Source organism: Lynx canadensis, chromosome C2 (genome assembly GCF_007474595.2).
Source record: "Lynx canadensis isolate LIC74 chromosome C2, mLynCan4.pri.v2, whole genome shotgun sequence".
Lineage (NCBI taxonomy): Eukaryota > Metazoa > Chordata > Mammalia > Carnivora > Felidae > Lynx > Lynx canadensis.
The window spans coordinates 86,895,312-86,915,606 of NC_044311.2; the positions used below are offsets into that span (position 1 = coordinate 86,895,312).

The 20,295-nt window shown below is 37.9% G+C and overlaps 1 protein-coding gene across 1 annotated transcript in view; it reads left to right on the forward strand.

Annotated features, from left to right (window-relative positions):
• Positions 1-20,295, forward strand: part of UBXN7 (UBX domain protein 7) — a 59,475-nt gene that overhangs the window by 8,867 nt on the left and 30,313 nt on the right. The window contains exons 2-3 of the mRNA XM_030328642.1: positions 10,906-11,053; positions 15,030-15,097. Of these exons, the coding sequence (XP_030184502.1) occupies positions 10,906-11,053; positions 15,030-15,097 (216 nt within the window). The remainder of the gene's footprint in view (positions 1-10,905; positions 11,054-15,029; positions 15,098-20,295) is intronic.

Consider the following 20,295-nt stretch of genomic DNA (forward strand, 5'->3'; position numbering starts at 1 on the left):
GTAGTGAGAAACAGTAGAGTGGGGCTCCTGCCATTGATTACAGATTGAATTTTTGTGTTCCCTCCGTGCCCCCCCCCAACATTTCATATGTTGACATCCTAAACCCCCAGTGTGATGGTATCAGGAGGGCGGGGCCTTTGGAAAGTGATTAGGTCATGAGGATGGAGCTCTCATGAGGAGGACTAGTATCCTTAAAAAAGATACCCCAGGAGGGGTGCCTGGGTGGCTCAGTTGGTTAAGTGTCTGACTTCGGCTCAGGTCACGATCTCATGGTTCGTGGGTTTGAACCTCTGCATCGGGCTCTGTGCTGACAGCTCAGAGTCTGGAGCCTGCTTCAGAGTCTCTGTCTCCCTCTCTCTCTGTCCCTCCCCCGCTTATGATCTGTCTCTTTCTCTCAAAATAAATAAACATTTAAAAAAAGAGAGACCTCAGGAAGCCTTCTTGCCCCTACTGTGAGGACATAGTAGGGAGACAACAGTTTTTGTTTTTGTTTTTTTATATATGTTTTCTAAAAATTTATGTATTTTAAAGTTTATTTATTTTGAGAGAGAGAGAGAGAGCAAGAGCAAGCGAGTGTGTGAGTCAGGGAGGGGCAAAGAGAGGGGGAGAGAGAGATCCCAAGCAGGCTCTGTGCCATCAGCACGGAGCCCGACACAGGGCTCAATTCCACAAACTGAGATCATGACCCAAGCTGAAATCAGGAGTCAGATGCTTAACCAACTAAGCCACTCGAGTGCCCCCAATTTCTTTTATTTTTTAAAGTTATCTTTACACCCAGCATGGGGCTCAAACTCACAACCCTCAGATCAAGAGTTGCATGCTCTACCAACTCAGCTGGGTACCCCAAGGTAGCTGTCTTTGAACCAGGAAGCGGGCCTGTACCCCACACCAAATCTTCTGGAACCTTCATCTTGGACTTCCCAGCCTCCAGAACTGTGAGACATAAATGTTTAAGCCACCCAGTCAATGGTATTTTTGTTACAGCAACCCAAACACACTAAGATGCAAGGTTAGATTAAGCTATCCTGTTGCTACCTATAATACTGAGACTTCAAAATAAGCCTATTTAAACAATTACACAGATAATTTAAATCTGCAAACTTGTGGGGTGCCTGGGTGGCTCAGTCAGTTAAATGTCTGACTCTTGATTTTGGCTCAGGTCATGATCTCATGGTTTGTGAAGTTGAACCCTGTGTTGGGCTCTGCGCTGACAGCACAGAGCCTGCTTGGGATTCATATTCTCTCTCTCTCTCTCTCTCTCTCTCTCTCTCTCTCTCAATAAACTTAAAAAAAAAATCTGCAAACTTGCGTTATTAGTTCCCCTTCCCTTTAAAAAAGGTATGTTTTTATTCTGAATGTAATAAGCTTCACATTTTTTATAGCTGACCCATCAAAAATAGTTATTATCTCTGAATATATGGGTAAAAGTTGCAACTTGATTAAACTTGTTGACTACTGTTTCTTTCCCCTATGTATCATTTAGTCCTCCATACTTTTCCTCTGCCTTCTCAGTTAACCTTCACTTCTTCATATTCTTCTGTTTAATTCAGTGGGAGTGTTACTGGCATTTTGGCTGGGACAATTTTTTATTGTATAGGATTGTTCCATCTGTTGCAGAAGATTTGGCATTTGTATTCGTTTCCAGTGGCTGCTATAACAAATTACCACAAACTGCATGGCTTAACACACATTTATTCTCTTACAGTTCTGGAGGTGTAAGTCTGAAATGAAGGTGTGAGCAGTCTTTGGGGAAGGGGAGGCATTTTTCAATATGCTATAACATCCCTGGCTTCTCTCCACTAAATGCCAGTAGTGCTCCCCCAGCCTCCAGTCATGAAACACCAAAAATGGTCTCTCACATTACTAAATACCTCTACTACTTCCCAACATAAAGAACCACTGGAACCTTTAATTATCTCTCTGTTGTCTTCTGTTTCTAAAATGATACACTAAATGATACAAGTGATACACCAAGAATGATTATAGGAGCAAGATGACTCAGATAATTTGGCTTTATTTCAGAAAGTGAATGGTGTACTTTGTTTCTTTGGTCCCTCTCTAATACTACCTTCTTCAGTCTTGCCAGGATTTAGCATGTACTTCCTTTAAAAAATAAATATTCATGGGTAGAGGCCCCTCTTTTTTTTTTTTTTTTTTTTTTTTGAAACACTCTTACAGGTCACTATCCTGACAAGCTCCAGTGATGCAGGTTGTCCTGTCAGATTGTCAGCAGAGATATGATAGGGCCATCTCTGGGATATGCTGCCTACAGCTTAGATTCTAACATCAAATGGTTAAGTAAGGATTATAAATAGGATGGCAATTCTAGGCCTCAAGTGTTGATACCATCTGCCCCTAAAATATCACAGTTATATTTCCTTTATTAGGGCTTTATTTTTGTGTCTTAAAGTCACTCCCTTTAAGAATGACTTTAAAGAATTCCCTTTAGAAGCCCTTTTCATAAAGTTCAATAAACCTATGGACCTAGGAGATTTTGGAATACTTACCTGTACTTTTATTAAGTTTTCTCTTGTTTCTATATCAGCTCCTGATGCTTCTCAGTCATACTGGAATGCTGCATAGTTATACATTTCTTTTTTTTTTTTTTTTTAATGTTTTTATTTACTTTTGAGAGACAGAGTGTGGGGGGGGGGGGCGCGGGGAGGGGCAGAGAGAGAGAGGGAGACACAGACTCCGAAGCAGGCTGCAGACTCCAGGCTCCGAGCTGTCAGCATAGAGCCCAATGTGAGGCTCGAACCCACGGGCCGTGAGATCATGACCTGAGCCAAAGTCAGGCGCTTAACCAACTGAGCCACCCAGGCGCCCCATGTTATAAATTTCTTTAAAGCAGATCTCTTTTGGTATTGTTTCATTCTTTATAACATTCACTTTTTCTAGAGTGATAGTTCTTATTTTACTCCTGCTTTAAAAAAAAATGAGTGTTTAACATGAGTGAAGTACATGTTCATACATCGGATGAATGAGGGAAAGAAAACTGTGAGATTTCTTACTCTGCCTGCCTGTTTGCCAATAAAGAACTGTGCCAAGTTCTTTAATGTGAATTTTCTTTTTTTTAAATGTTTTTATTTATTTTTTGAGAGAGAAAGAGCAGAAGCGGAGGAGGGGCAAAGAGAGAGGGGGACAGAGGATGTGAACCAGGCTTTGCACTGACAGGCTGACAGCAGCAAGCCCACCTGGGGCTCGAACTCATGAACCGTGAGATCGTGACCTGAGGTAAAATCACATACTCAATCGACTGAACCACCCAGGTGCCCTTCTGTGAATTTTCTTAATCTACACAAGTATTTCATGAAGTTGATAATATCTTCATTTTATAACTGAGGAAACTGAGAGCTAGAGAAATTAGTAACTAGATCAAAGTCATATAACTAGTGAATGAAAGAACTAGAAGTCAAATTCAGGTTTATCTGAGTAGTATCTAGGCTCTTAATATCTATATTGTACACCCTAGCCTGAGAACTAAAGGGAATATGAAAAATGTTATCCTCAGGGTGCCTGGGTGGCTTGGTTGGTTGGGTGGCCAACTCTTGATTTTGGCTCAGGTCACGATCTCATGGTTTGTGGGATCAAGCCCTTTATCGGGCTTCATGCTGGCAGCACAGAGCCTGCTTAGGATTCTCTCTCTCTCTGCCCTTCCTGTTTGGGTATGTGTATGTGCGTGTTTTCTCTCTCTCTCTCTCTCTCTCTCTCTCTCTCTCTCAAGATAAGCAAATAAACTTAAAAAAAAAAAATGTTATTCTCTAGGACTGGCCAGAGGAAAAATTTTGGTAACTTTATTACAGCTGTTTGGTGTCTTGTCTCCAGGTACCGAGTATCTTATTCCCATCCCTATGTGGCACTTCATGTAGACCTTTCTTAGCTCTCCTCCAAAAGGTACCTGGGATGCTAAAACTACTTATATCTCTTTTTTCCTGACCCAGCTTCCTGAAGGTGTCTTAACCTTCATCTCTTAGTGAGTTTTAAGGAGAAGCAATATGATTGAATTAATTCACATTGTAAAATAATTGATACATCCTTAATTGTTGAGTAAGTGTTTATCATTTTAAAAAGCATGTTTGTAATCTCTTACTTAGGTGGTTGCATTTTAGGCAGCATAATAAAGTAAAAGAAAAATTTAGGCACCTATGAAAAGACTTTTAGGATAGGCAGACCATATTGTTGACAGGCTAGCTTACTTGAGGATTGGCTTTACAAGTTCCCAATTTTAACAGCATCTTTTATTTTACTTCAGAGCCCACAAATTCTCCAAAGGATTCCCATGTCATTGGCGTTGGAGTTGTGATAGCTGGAGGGTGGTGGAGAGGATGGCAACTATTTGTATGCAGTGGTCATTTTTAAGTTGAATTTCCTTATGAACACATTTCAGAAGGGGTGAAAGCAGCGAGCATTGGTTGGATTATGGTAGAGGGAGTTTCACTCCCCCACCAACAAGTTCTTTGTGCTTTTTATGGTGCTTTAGTTTGTTGTGAGCACCTAGAAAGACAAGAGCCAAAAATGATATGAACTCAGCCATTTCGTTCTCTGAAAAGGAAAAGATTAGTAGATAATGTAACAGTTCATGCATCTCTTTGCTAGAATAAGCAGCCAGAGGAGTCTACTTGTAGGAACCTTTTAACTTTTAGAAGTTGCTGCATAGGTAAGTAAATTAAAATGGAGTACAATAGACACTGAACTTATAGGCTAGCACTTAAGAAGTATAACTAATACAACACACTGTAACTGGACATAATGGAAAAATATAAGGAAGGCACTAAAACAAAGCCTTAGGTTTTATGAGAAATATGGAAGCACATGAGTCTTGAAATTGTTCATCAATTTGCCCTGAGTTTGCTAATCTCAGGGTTTGCCCTGAGATTAGCTAATGTAAGGTTGGCTATTGGGATATTTGAACTCCTCCTTCCCCTCAAAAAGTTGCATTTGTTTGTGTTTTGAAATTTCATTTTTTAAAAGTGTGCTTATTGGGGCGCCTGGGTGGCACAGTCGGTTAAGCGTCCGACTTCAGCCAGGTCACGATCTCGCGGTCCGTGAGTTCGAACCCCGCGTCGGGCTCTGGGCTGATGGCTCAGAGCCTGGAGCCTGTTTCCGATTCTGTGTCTCCCTCTCTCTCTGCCCCTCCCCCGTTCATGCTCTGTCTCTCTCTGTCCCAAAAAAAAAATAAATAAACGTTGAAAAAAAAATTAAAAAAAAAAAAGTGTGCTTATTAATTGGTGAGAAGGTAAATTTGTACATACTAGAACTGGAGAATTTTTAGTTCAGCTTGATTGGGAACTTAGGGAGAGGTAACTGGTATGAGAAAGTGAGAACTGGGCAAGTTCAGTGAGTTTTTAAAGTTTGCAAGGTAGGAAAGCTAGCAGAGACAAGGATAGAGATTGAGACTGAATGGAAAAGTGTCTATTTGTATCTACTTCAGGGTGAGGAGGGGTGGGAGGGTCCAAAACTTATCAGAAAGGTCATTATTTGGTGTGTTTCTAAGAAAAATGAAGGGACTCATTTGATGATATCACTATCCATATTATGCAAAGAAAAGTACCACCAAGGGCTCTGCTAGATAGGATATACCACCTGTGTGGCTGGAGGGAATAGTATAGGGTGAGAGAGAGTGGAGGGGTATCATTTGAAAGCAGTAATAAATAAGTGCCAAATCTTTTTTTTTTTTTTTTAGTTTATTTATTTTGAGACAGCATGAGCAGGGGAGAGGCAGAGAGAGAGGGAGACAGAGAATCCCAAGCAGGCTCCACATTGTCAGTGCAGAGCCTGATGCAGGGCTGAAAATCATGAACCATGAGATCATGACCTGAGCCAAAACCAGGAGTCGGACACTTAACCAACTGAGCCACCCAGGCATCCCAACGAGGACCAGATCTTAATGGCAGCTTGAGATGAAAACTTCCAGTCAGCAGTGCAGAACTGTTGATACAGAGGAAGACAATCAAATTTACATTATTTTGCAGTGTAGAAGGTGTATCAGAGGGAGCATGACAAAGAGCAGAGAGATGTACTAGTTCATGTAAGAGGTGAAGACTTGAACTAAGATTATAGCAATGGACATAGAGTGAACAGGATGGTTAGGAGTGGTATCAATTATATGGAACCTGTAGGGGTTTTCGGTTGACTGATGGGATGTTTGCAGTTGAAGGAGAGAGAAGGGTTGGAAGTTTCTTAAGTTTGAATAATATATGAACCCTTTTTAAAGGAAAAAGCCTCCCTGCCTCTGTGTAACTAAAATGACCATATATATATATACCCAGATATATGGCAAACCCCAAATGAAAGGCTATCCTCTATTTGTCTAATTTCAAGAGAGATTTGTTGCTGACATAAATATGTAAATTTCTGGAGCTCTAAGTGAAATGATCAGATGTTTTTTGTACTTTTTTTTTTACTGATTTAACATTAAATCCTAATATTATGTATTCATGTTTTTTTCACTTGTATTTCATGAAATTTTTTTTTTCATGTCTTACTATTACTTTTTTTTTTTTTTTTTTTTTTTTTAAGTAAACTCAACCCCCATCCTGGGGCTTGAACTCATGACCCTGAGTTCAAGAGTCACATGCTCTACCTGTTGAGCCACCCATGAACCCTTCATGAAATAATTTTTCACTGGCATCCTAGGTATATGTCTTTGTCAGCTATCTGACAAAGTTATATCTGCTGCATCATCTGACAGATTTTTGGAACATGTGATTTTCACCTTACATTGTTTGAGGTTGAGCACTTTTAAAATTTGTATGTAATTCTCTCACTGGAAATTTAATCTTAACACATATCTTAAGTACCCATTTGCTCTTTGTGATTTGCACAGTGTAACCATATTGCTTTATAAATGAAAGTTAAAGCATAAACATATCCACACAGTATAAAATTCAGAGGATATGGAAGCATTGTTTTGGCTGAAGCCTGACCTTTCTTTCTCTGGTGTGTTAACTGGTGAGCTGAAGTACTGTGTGATAGTTCTAAGTTTATTAGCCATTGATCTTATGGAAGCAAACACAATGCTAGGTGCTGGGGATACCAAGAGAGAAGCCAGTCCCTGTGTGGAAGAAGCTTCTACTCTTTCTGAGGAGCCAGAAAGTAAACCAGTAAAGGAATACTCTGAGGCTTAGTAGTATATTCATGTACATACATAATAGAAGAGTGTCATAGAGATGGGAGTGGGGAGGTAGTGTAAAGAATGCTTAGCACACAAATTGGCAAAGTAACATTTAGGGTAATTCTTGAACATCGATGCTAGATGAAGGTGAGATGAGGAGGATAAGGACATTCCAAGCATGTAATTCAGTATGACTGTATTGAATTGTGTAGGATAGGGAAGAGGAGAGGCAAAACCAGAGAGATGAGCTGAGGTTTGATCAGAATGGACTTTCCAGATCATGAGGGCTTTGGAATTTATACTGTATACTGTGGTGTCAGAGAGCCGTTAAAGAGTTTTAAATGGGTGTGTGTGTGAGAGAAAGAGGGGAGGTGGGGGATGAGGGAGAGGGAGAGGAAGAATAAGAATCAGACTTGTATTTTGGAGCATAACCTCAGCAGCAAGGTGGAAGATAAGATGATGATCAATTAGGAGTCTATTGTAGTAATCCAGGTAAGAAATGTTATGGGCTTGATTTAAAGCCTTAGAAAGAAGAGTGGAGAAGAGAAAACAAATGAAAGATATTAAGAAGTAGAATCAGTACTTCTATTGCCGGGCAGTAGGGGTAAACTAGAGAGATAACATGAATAGCCCTCTTGCTGAGAAAAATCCTAAATGAAATGAGTATTTAAAATTTTTTTTTCAAAATACGTCATTGGGTTGGTGAGAAAATAAGGAATACTCTGAGGCTACAAATGAAATGAAATTGGGAATGCAGATGTTAGCTAGATTTAAAGCAAGCCTTCACCCTAGTGGAATCTGCCCAAATTGAATGGCTTTAAACTTCTCTTTTGATAGCCTCATAGGCCACAGGAAATGGGAAACAAAGCCTGTGACCTTCCTAAGGGAAGGAGTCTGAAAGGAGACCCTTCCCCTTAATGAAGCTGAAACTTTGTTTCAACCTTGGCAGTTGGAGAGTGGCAGGAGATATTATCACTGAGAATTTATAATAAGGGTCTTTTATAGGGTCACATTTTCCATGTGGTCTTACCCAACTTAAGAATATATTTAGGGGCACCCAGGTGGCTGTCAAACATCTGATTTCAGCTCAGGTCATGATGTCACCATTTGTGGGTTCAAGCCCCATGTCGGGCTCTGTGCTGACAGCTCAGAACCTGAAGCCTGCTTCTGTTACTGTGTCTCCCTCTCTCTCTGCCCCTCCCCGCTCATGCTGTCTCACTCTCAGAAATAATAAACATTAACAAAAAATAAAAAGAATGTAGTTAAAGGGGCAATGCACCCCAATGTTTATAGCAGCACTATCAACAATAGCCAAAGTATGGAAAGAGCCCAAATGTCCATCAACTGATGAATGGATAAAGAAGATGTGATACACACACACACACACACACACACACACACACACACACACACACCATGGAATATTACTCAGCAATGAAAAAGAATGAAATCTTGCCATTTGTAGCAACGTGGATGAAACTGGAGAGTATTACACTAAGTGAAATAAGTCAGTCGGAGAAAGTTACATGATTTCACTCACATGTGGAATTTGAGAAACTTAACAGATGACTATAGAGGAAAGGAAGGAAAAAAAAGATACAGAGAGGGAAGCAAACCTTAAGAGGCTCTTAAATATAGAGAACAAACTGAGGGTTGATGGGGGTGGGGAAAATGGGTGATGGGCATTGAGGAGCGCACTTGTTGGGATGAGCATTGGGTGTGTATGTAAGTGATGAATCATGGGACTCTACTTCTGAAGCCAAGACTACACTGTAAGCTAACTTGACAAAAACAAAACAAAACAAAACAAAAAAACTCACTATCAAATCACATCCTCTTAGGAGGAATTTATCTTCAACTACTACTTTAAAAATCCAAGGCATAAGAGATCACAGGGAAAAAAACCACAGAATGCACAAAAACCATGGCACAAGATAAGAACCACCAGAAACAAACAAGAACCAGCCAAAATGAGATGATGACCTCTATAGACTGTAGAAAGTTTGTTTTTTCTTAGTAATTCCAATAAGTTTGATCAATATGTTTGAAGAAATAAAAAGATTGAAATGTGAATATGAAGGGTCTCTGAAACATGGTAAGGCATATTAGGAAAAAAACAAAAACAGAGCTCTAATTATAAAAAAGTAACTGAAATTAAAAAAAAAAAAACAACAAAAAACCAGACTTGCACACCATAGAGTGAAGAGTTCTAACATATATCTTATTGGAGTTTCAGAAAGAAATAAGTGTGAATGAAGGAGTATGGTAATTGTTAAATAGAAATAGCTGAGAATTTTTCAAAATTGATCAAAGATAACATTCCTTACATGGTAGAAGTGCAGTGAATCCCAAGGAGAAAAACAAAATCAGCCATGACAGACCAGAATGAAACTGCAGAAGACCAAAGACAGAAAAAAATCTTAAAAGCAACTAGAGAGGAACAACAGATTGCCATAAAAATGATTTTCTCTGGTCTAGCAACTGATTTCCCAGCAGCAACAACAGAAGCCGGAGGGCATTGGAATGCTGTCTTTACTGAGAGAAAATAGCTATCAGCCTGAAAATAGAATATCCAAATAGAACTGTCTTTTAGGAATGACAGCAAAATAAAGATGTTTTCAGACCCAACACACACATACACACCCCCCAGAAGGAAATTATAAGGGACATGATTCTGGTAGAAGGAAAGTCATCCCAGATGGAAAACGTGAGATACCTTTTTTTTTTTTTTTAAATGTTTATTTAATTTGAGAGAGAGAGAGAACAGGGGAGGTGCAGAGAGAGACAGAGAGGGAGAATCCTAAGCAGGCAACATGCTGTCAGCCCACAGCACAATGCAGGGCTTGATCTCATGAACTGTGAGATAAGGACCTGAGCCGAAATCAAGAGTCAGACGCTTAACCAACTGAGAAACCTAGTTACCCCCTGATATGCTTTTTAATGGTCACGAAATGTTCCAGCAAATAAATTCTACAATTTAGACTCTAGTACTATTGTATATTTATGTTTCCAAGTTTTCAATACTGAAACAATACTAGACATGTATATGGACGTGTTTATACATGTAGTATTTGATGTGGAATAAATAAAAGAATAGGTATTTTTTTTACTAGAAAGCCCAAATTACTGGGTCAAAAAGGAAGGAGTACTTTTTGATACATGTTGTAAAATTGTGTAAAAATTTTTGTAAAGGGCTTTACCAGTTTATATCGCATCTAAGAGACTATGCTGGCTTTACTTTTACCAATAAATAAATGTGTGATAGGGCCAGTTTTAAATGATGAAGATTGACATTTCTTACCAGATTTTGACTTGGTTATATTATTGACAAAAATGTCCCATCTCACTTCTCTCCGTTGTTACTAAAAAAATGCTTTCTTTTCAATGGAAACAGAAATGCTAACTGACTGAAATGCATTCTAACAAAATATTTCTCATTTTCTAGAATGTAGTCTTTCATTTTTCTTTCTTTTTTTTCAGTTTATTAATAAATATGTAGTTGGTCCATTTAAAGACATGCTTTATTTAGTATGGTTTTATTGTAAAGGAAGACCACTATTTTAATGCTGTTAGTTTCTTTTCTAGCTTTGTATATTTACTAATCAGCCAACATTGTAAAAGTAAACAAGGTGGGTTTTTTTGTTTGTTTGTTTGTTTTTTAAGTCATTCATTCTAAAAGGGAAAAAGTACTGTTAGTTTGCTTGGGAATTCTGTATTCTAACATGAACTGAATATAATAAGAAGGTGTCTTTTCTTTTTTTAACTTTTTCCCTCTCTTTTTGCTATTTCAGGTGCAAGTGAAAGTGTAGGGAAACATATGCTCGAAGCCTGCAACAATAATCTGGAGATGGCAGTTACTATGTTTTTGGATGGTGGAGGAATTGCTGAAGAGCCCAGTACCAGTTCAGCAAGTGTCTCCACAGTCAGACCTCACACAGAGTATGAATTTATTATTTATTGTTAGGAGCTACCCCTTGCCTAAATTGCGCAGTTGCATTTTTATCAGTTAGGTTAATTCTGTGGTTTTGAAAAAATTAAAAGTTGAAAGCATCTGAAAAAGTGTCATGTGGAAATTTTTATACTTATATACCTTAAATTCTCTAGAGCACAGTCATGCCTATTATTTAATCTTCAAAATAACCCTATAGGATGTCATTATTTATTTATTTTATTATTATTTTTTTAACATTTATTCATCTTTGAGAGACAGAGAGAGACAGAGCGTGAGTGGGGGAGGGGCAGAGAGAGAGGCAGACACAGAATCTGAAGCAGGCTCCAGGATCTGAGCTCTCAGTACAGAGCCCGATGCGGGGCCCAAACCCACAGACCGAGGGATGATGACCTGAGCCGAAGTTGGACGCTCAACCAGCTGAGCCACCCAGGCACCCCCGTAATCTTCAAAAGAACCCTATAGGATGACATTATTATCCACATTTTACAGATGAGAAAGCAGAGGCATAGCCAATTTCCTAAGCTACACAGTAATTACTTCGCAGATATGGATGGAACTAAAGCCCACTACAGCTCAGATTTCCCAATTCTAGATTTACTTACATTGTTCCAGGAGAGTTTTGCATTGCCGTGAAAATTTTTTGAAAAATAATTACAATCCTTTATACCTTAAAGATAGTTACATGTAGTTAATCATTAGAAGCACCTTTTTTTTTTTTTTAACGTTTATTTATTTTTGAGACAGACAGAGCATGAACGGGGGAGGGGCAGAGAGAGAGGGAGACACAGAATCGGAAACAGGCTCCAGGCTCTGAGCCATCAGCCCAGAGCGCGACACGGGGCTCGAAATCATGGACCGCGAGATCGTGACCTGAGTCGAAGTCGGACGCTTAACCGACTGAGCCACCCAGGAGCCCCAAATTAGAAGCACCTTTAACATATGGAACTGTAGTCTGTAGAGACTGAGAATTAATGGTGAACAGATTTGGATGTTTTTTGCCCTTTACATTTGATACCAATGAGCATTTGAAATGAATACCTTATAGGCAAAATTCCAAGTCTTTGGAAGATACTAGGGATGAATGCTACTCAAGGAAAACCATTGATTTTTGAAACAAAATTATGCAGATCCTTAAATAAGACTTTAATACTTAGATTTCTTTATAACTCTTGGTGTTTACAACATGAGATACTAGGCAAGAGGAATCCTCCAGGGATTCGTAGAGGGAATTCCCAAGGGAATAGACTAAAGCCATGGATGGATATTATTTTTAAATTAGAGATAGATTTAAAAATCTAAATAACATTCAAGACAGAGTTGCCTCTAGCTCCAGATTCTAGAGTAATAATTGTTACCACATGAAGAGTGAACTTTAGGGATCATTATTAATACTTAATAAAGTTTTTTCCTAGCAGTGTTGGCCATGTATTTCAGATGTTGATATCCCATTCTCCCCCAACATAGCTCAAATTTTTCATGGAAATCAATATGAAAACATGATTAGTTTACAGAAACTTGAGTAACAGGTATTCACAGCTCATTTGGGGGAATATAACTTCTCATTATACAAAACATGTTTTCTTAAATGTGTTTAAAAATAGTTTTGATATGGGGCGCTTGGCTGGCTCAGTCAATAGAGCATGCAGCTCTTGATCTCAAGGCCATGAGTTCAGGCCCCACAGTGGGCATGGAGCCTACCTAAAAAAAATTAATTTATTAATTAAAAATAAAAATAAAACTAGTTTTGATAGATGAATGTCTTTTCCTACTGAATTACATTATAATTTGACTTAGATTATTTGTATTGCTAATTGATTAACACTTGATAATGGCTTCTAATTCCTAAACTATAATTTTCACTCTTTACAGTTTACCTTTTTCTGTTCCATTCTTTCATTTTGTTAGGTAGCTAACAATCTTGGAACAGATACCCTCAAACATGTAGTAACCAAGTTTTCTTGTATAGGGACTACTACTTAATCCATCCCCTAATTGATGTATTTCATCAGATTTAAGGTTTGTTTCTGAGTAATTGTTTTCTCTCTTAGATTGAGATAATTTTATTTATGCTGTAAAATGATAGCAATCATGGAAAGATTTATTTAGGTAAAAGAGGTCTTCTAAATTCTTAATTTTCTTAAGATAATAGATTAATTCTCTTTGATGAAAGAGGGTTAATAGAGCTTCCTCTTCCTCTTATAGATGCATTGTCTATTACTTCAGATGATTTAAATTTTTTGTATGAGCAGTGACTGATACACGTAACATAATTTTGAATTGCCCTTTATCCATCATTTGGCTTATTGTATTTGTCCAGCCAGTTGTTCTTTTTGTTGTTGTTGGATATTTTTGTTGACAAATGAGTATTCATAGTTTATTTCATAAAGTATGTTTTAGAGTTCCAGTTCTTTGATATCAAAAGCAGGGCCTTAAGCTCAGTTACTTCTATTAGAAACACCTGAATGAAAAACATAGGCCTAACTTAAATTAACATCGTAAACAGGACAATAATAAATTGGGAATTCACTTTTCCTTGCTGTGAAAATAATAAGTAGAGATTAATATTTGAGTTTAGGGGCGCCTGGGTGGCTCAGTCAGTTGAGCATCCGACTTCGGCTCAGGTCACGATCTCACTGTGAGTTCGAGCCCCGCGTTGGGCTCTGTGCTGACAGCTCAGAGCCTGGAGCCTGTTTCAGATTCTGTGTCTCTCTCTCTCTCTGCCCTTCACCCATTCATGCTGGCTCTCTGTCTCTCTCTGTTTCTCTCTCTCTGTCAAGAATAAATAAACATTAAAAAAAAATAAAAAAATTTTGAGTTTAAACTATAAAATAGTTAAATATATTTAAAGGAGTATACACCATTTTTACAGTATTTCTAAATGAGTAGTTTTTACTGGAAGAGATAAGTTATTAGTAAACTCTTTGGAGATAAACGTTGAAGAGTTTATAGGCCTTTAAAAGATTAATAATTTTTCTGTGCTCTATGTATTGGAGTCTACTTAATAAATAATCCAAGGTAATACCTATGTTAACCATCTTTATAGCTAGCATAAAATTCACTGCTTGTTTATATAGCTTATTTTAATATATCTGTGTGATGTATTGTTTGATGCAGTAGTAATGTAATACTGCTTTTATTATGCCTATATTTTTCCATTAGTTTAAAAAAAATGTTTATTTATTTTGAGAGCATGTGTATTCAATTGGGCAGGGGAAGGGCAGAGAGAGGAGGGAGAAAGAATCCCAAGCAGGCTCTGTACTGTCAGTGCAGAGCCCAGTGTGGGCTTGGTGTCATGAACCATGAGATCATTACCTGAACTAAAATCAAGAGTTGTATGCTTAATCAACTCAGCCACCCAGGTGCCCCTCCATTAATTTTTTTGTCTGATTTTCTGTTTTGTTTTTGGTAAACTCCCTTTTTTTTTTTTTCTGAAAAGAATCTATGGTAAAGACCTTGGGAGGAAAGGGGAAAATTTTTTTTTTCTGTTTGTTCTCTTCTTTTTTATTTTTACATTTATTTTTTAAGTTTATTATTTATTTTTTTGGGGGGGGAGGGAGAGAGAGAGGGCGCATGACCAAGAGAGGGGGCAGAGAGAGAGGGAGAGAGAGAATCCCGAGAAGGCCCTGCGCTGCCAGCACAGAGCCCGATGTGGGGCTCGAACTCACAAATCGTGAGATCGTGACCTGAGCCAAAATCAAGAGTCAGACACTTAACTGACTGAGCCACCTGGACACCCTTGTTCTTTTTTTTTAGAAATCATTTGAGCCATCTATGCCAGGTACTTTATTCTAGCTGACCTCTGTATGGAAACCATCTAGCAGTCATTTAACACCATGGTTCCTAAAAGTCACTAAGTTTGATGTTCATGTTACTTGTTAATTTGAATGCATTCACAATAGTTATAGAGAGAATATGTAGCAGAAAACAGTTTTCCTTTTGATATTTTCCTACTTCTTTTAATAGAGAAGAAGTTCGTGCCCCAATTCCTCAAAAACAGGAAATACTGGTGGAACCAGAACCTTTGTTTGGTGGTAAGTTCACCTTTTTTCCCTTAGTTTTGTTGGACTCTGTTGTTATCTTTAGAGTTTTAATAAAGCTATCAAAAGATATGAAGGCTCACTCAGAGATTATTACTTCAAGTGTAGAGTCAATTCTTATCTTATAATTCTGTACTCCCTCCAGGAAAATTGCATAGTTGTCTCCAAGGAGAGAACCAGATTAAAAAGTTGATATTTGTTGTGGAAGGCCAAAAAGAGGAAAATTAGCAAAAAGAACTACTACCTTGTAATGGAACAAATCTATCATTTAAAGACTCCGAGTATTTTTTGTTTTGGGGGGCACTTACTTGACTGCCATATCCATCTTTACTCTTTCTTAATTTCCAGAAGCGCTTTTCCTGTTTTGAAAGGAGAAAGTAATACCTTATCCATGCAAAAAATTGTGATATCAGTCTGGGTGCATATAGAGACTATAGAAAATGGTACATTTAATTAGAATTAAAGAAAATTTATAGTTTTAGATTAATAAACACCTTTTGCATGCCAAATATTTTACGCATTAATAGGTATATTAAAAAATAGAAAACAAAGTTATAATCTGGGCAGGCAAAGTCATAGAAATGTATATTGTACATATTGAGAACAGTGATGCAGAGAAATAGACCTATATAAAGTTTTGTAGGTAAACTAGAATAAAGGAGAAGAAATAAATAAGAAAGGGATGAACAAAATGATATAAACCATATGTTTTGATTTGAAAAAACACCTTAGTTGGAGTTTTTTTTTAAAGTAATCTTTGACTTGGCAGCTTTGGAGTTTACTGTAGTAAGAAATAACAGAATGTACTGTCTAGATTCAGAAATAAAGATGGGAGGAAGAAAACTGTAAGAACTGAATATTGAAGTATAATATGGGCTTTCTGGACTTTGATTCAGCCAGTCATTGTGCTGTTAATATACCAGAAGTAATAAAATATTGTTCATGATTTTTTTCATATAACTGTTATGAATGGATTTTGGAATTGAGGGGGTGATGCCCTTGGAAGCTTTATCGTTTCTTTATTGCAAGGAATAAGGCAGGATTTCTGAGTGGGGTAGACTACAGGAAATAAATTTCTGTGCTGTTTTACCATTGTAGAGAGGCCAAAGAGTTCCCATTTGGAACCATTTCCTTCTTTTCCCTCAGGTTTGATACACAGCAAACAGGGGGATGAGAATGACTATATAGTTAGGAAGTTAGTCCTAACTTTCATATTAGACCTTATTAACTTGATAAAGGTCTTTGGAGTACTGTTTTCTTCTTATGACAGTATTGATTTCAAGTGTGGTCTGGGTGTGTGTGAGGTCAAAATTATTTTCATAAGTTATTTGCCTTTTTTACATTATTGACATTTGGACTGATGGTTCAAAAGCAATGATGAATCAAACTGCTGCATCTTAATTGAAACAGGACAGTGGCACCAAACTGAAAAGTCTTCACTGCTATACACTCACAATAAAAATTAAAAAGAACTCCTATTTTATTTAATAATAAATAAAGCAGTACTGCTTGATGAGGCAGTATAAATTAATTTCATTAAATCTTGACCCCTGAGTATACATTTTTTAAACCACTCTGTTTTATGAAATAGGGTATGCATAAAGCACTTCTGCATACTGAAAAGTACTGTGATTACTTTAAGGAAAAGCACTGGTACAGTTGTTTGAGTTGTGAGCTAAACTAGCTGCTTCTGTCATGGAACATTATTTTTACTTGAAAAATTCCTGACAAACTATGGTGATTTAGACTTCGGCATTTGGCAGACATTTTCTTGAATGTGAATAAAAGCCTATTACTGCTTTAAGACCAACAACTGACATTATTTGTTACCAGTTATTTAAAAAAAAAAAAAAGAGCTTTCAGGCAGAAATTAGGATTTTAGCAAGTTGATATCCATAATTATGAGCTTGATAGCTTCCCAATACTTAAAAGCTTTCTGATAAGATTAGTGGTGGCCTTAACAGATGGTGATTTTTAAATTATTATTGTATAATGAAATGCTTGGTGTTTGGAATGTTTGCATAACTCAGTAAACAAATGTTTTCTTTTTCTTTTTCTTTTTCTTTTTTTGGTGCAAAAAGGATGGTTTTAATAAAGCACAGGGACAGGACCCATGGGCAGAAAGAGCTGTGACGAATATATTCAAATGACCAGTATACCATATTACAAAATTGTGCATGGGTAAAAGATCTATTCAGACAGTAAGATGGATTGCATAAAAGTTATCTATTGATGTATAACAAATTGCTCCAAAATTTAGCTTCCTGAAACAACAAACATTTGTTATCTCACAGTTTCTATGGTCCAGGAATCCAAAAGTGACTTAGCTGGGTGTCTTTGGTTAGACTTTCTCACAGGGTGTAATCAAGGTGTCAGCCAGAGCTATAATCATCTCAAAGCTTGAATAGAGGAGGATCTCCTAAGCTTACTCATGTGGCTGTTGGTTGGCTGGAGACATCAGTTCCTTACCACAGAGCAAATGAGAGAGCAATAAAAGGCAGCCCATTATAGAAGCCACCATCTTTTTGTAATCTAATCTTAGAAGTGACCTCCCATCACGTCACCTCTGCCACATTCTATTTCATCCTGCCCATATTCAAGATATTCACGCACAGGTTATGAATATCGAAGATTGGGAAAATTGGGGGCCATCCTAGAGACTGCTTACCACATAGACCAGTGGATTTTATTGGAACAGATAATGAAAAGTTCATTGATAAGATTTTAGATTCCATGCTGCAACTAACCTTTAAGAAGCTACCACTAGTTGAGTATCAAAGGAGAATATTCACAATGATCTTAAAACACTATTAAAATACTCCTCCCCTTACAACTATGTATCTGTGTTAGGTTGAATTTTAATTTTTTTCATTTATTTGAACTTTGAAAATAACAACATAGAATGCAGAAGTGGATCTGAAAATCCAGATATCTTCTCTTAAGTCAGTTATTAATAAGGATTTGTGAAATGTGTGCAGTGCCACTCTTCTTACTAAATATTTATTCTCTACCTGTCCCACTCCCCTATTCTATGAAGCTCTTCTTGAATCTTTTATTAGCTTTTTATAGCTTAGCCTCTTTGACCTCAGTGACCAGCACTCCTGGTATGTGGGCAGTAGAGTGAGAATACAAAGGACTGATGTTTGCTGTATAGCAGATGGTTTGGAAGAGTCAGGAAACCACATATGGAAGAGGCAAGTGGGAGTATGGGCATGCCTTTTTTATTGTGCTTTGCAGATACTGTCTTTTTTTTTTTTTTTTTAAATAAATGAATGGTTTGTGGTAACCCTGTGTTGAACAAGTCTATCAGTGCCATTTTACCAATAGCATTTGCTCACTTCGTGTGTCTGTGTTATATATTGGTAATTCTTGCAATATTTCAAACATTTTCATTGTTATATTTTGTCATGGTGATCTTTGTACTATTGTAATTGTTTTGGGGCACCACAAACCATACCCTTATGAGTTGGTGGACTTGGTTGATACAATGATTCACCAACCAGCCATTCCCTTGTCTCTCCCTCTTCTTGGGCCTTTCTATTCCCTGAAACATAGCAATATTGAAATTAGGCCAATTAATAACCCTACAGTGTCCTCTAAGTGTTCAAGTGAAAGGAAAAGTCATATATCTCTTACTTTAAATCAGAAGTCAGAAATGATTAAGCTGCGTGAGGAAGGCATATTGAAAGCTGAGATAGGCCGAAAGCTAAGCCTCCTGTTGCAATTAGCCTAGCTGCGAATGGAAAGGAAAAAAAAATTTTTTTAAGTTTGTTTATTTCTTTTGAGAGAGAGCGTGTGTGGGGGGTGGTGGGACAGGGGGCAGAGAGAGAGGGGGAGAGAGAATCCCAAGAGGCTCCACGCTGTCAATTCAGAGCCAGATGCAGGGCTCAAACTTACAAACAGATCATGACCTGAGCTGAAATCAAGAGTCAGAATCTTAACCAAGTGAGCCACCCAGGCACCCTGCAATGGAAAAAATTTTGAAAGAAATGAGAAGTGCTACTCCATTGAACACACAAATTATACAAAAGGGAAATAACTTATTGCTGATATGGAGAAAGTTTTAGTGTCAGGATCAAAGATCAAACGAGTTACAACATTCCCTTAAGCCAAAGTGTAATCCAGAGCAAGCCCTAACTCTACAGTTCTATGAAGACCGAGAGGTGAAGAAACTACAGAAGAAAAATATGAAGCTAGCGGAGGTTGGTTCATGACATTTAAGGGAAAAAGCCATCTCCATAACATAAAAATGCAAAGGGAAACAGCAAGTGCTGATGTTGAAGCTATAGCAAGTTATCCAGAAGATCTAGTTTGAATAATTAGTGAAGGTGGCTACACTAAGCAACAGGTTTTCAGTGTTGACAAAACAGCCTTCTGTTGGAAGAAGATGCTATCTAGGGCTTCCATAGCTAGAGAGGAGAAGTCAGTGCTTCAGATCTTCAAAGGAGAGTCTGGCTCTGTTGTTTGGGGCTATTGTAGCTGGTGACTTGTTGAAACCAGTGCTCCTTTACCATTCTGAAAATCCTAAGGCCCTTAAGCATTATGCTAAATCTGCTCTGCCTGAGCTCTGTAAATGGAACAACAAAGCCTAGATGACAGCACGTCTGTTTGCAACGTGGTTTACCAAATATTTAACCGCACTGTTGAGACCTGCTCAGAAGAAAAGATTCTTTTCAAAATATGACTGCTCAGTGACAACACACCTGGTCATCTAAGAGCTCTGATGGTAATGTCCAACAAGATTAATGTTGTCTTCTTGCTTGCTAACACACATCCATTCTGCGGCCCATGGATTAAGGAGTGATTTTTACTTTCAAGTCTTACTATTAAAAAAATGAGGGGCGCCTGGGTGGCGCAGTCGGTTAAGCGTCCGACTTCAGCCAGGTCACGATCTCGCGGTCCGTGAGTTCGAGCCCCGCGTCAGGCTCTGGGCGATGGCTCAGAGCCTGGAGCCTGTTTCCGATTCTGTGTCTCCCTCTCTCTCTGCCCCTCCCCCGTTCATACTCTGTCTCTCTCTGTCCCAAAAATAAATAAACGTTGAAAAAAAAAAAATTAAAAAAAAATGAATCCCATAAAGCCATAGACAGTGATTCTTCTGATAGATCTGGGCAATGTAAATTGAAAACCTCGTAGGAAGGATTTACCATTCTAGATGCCATTAAGAACATTCATGATTCATAGAAAGTGGTCAC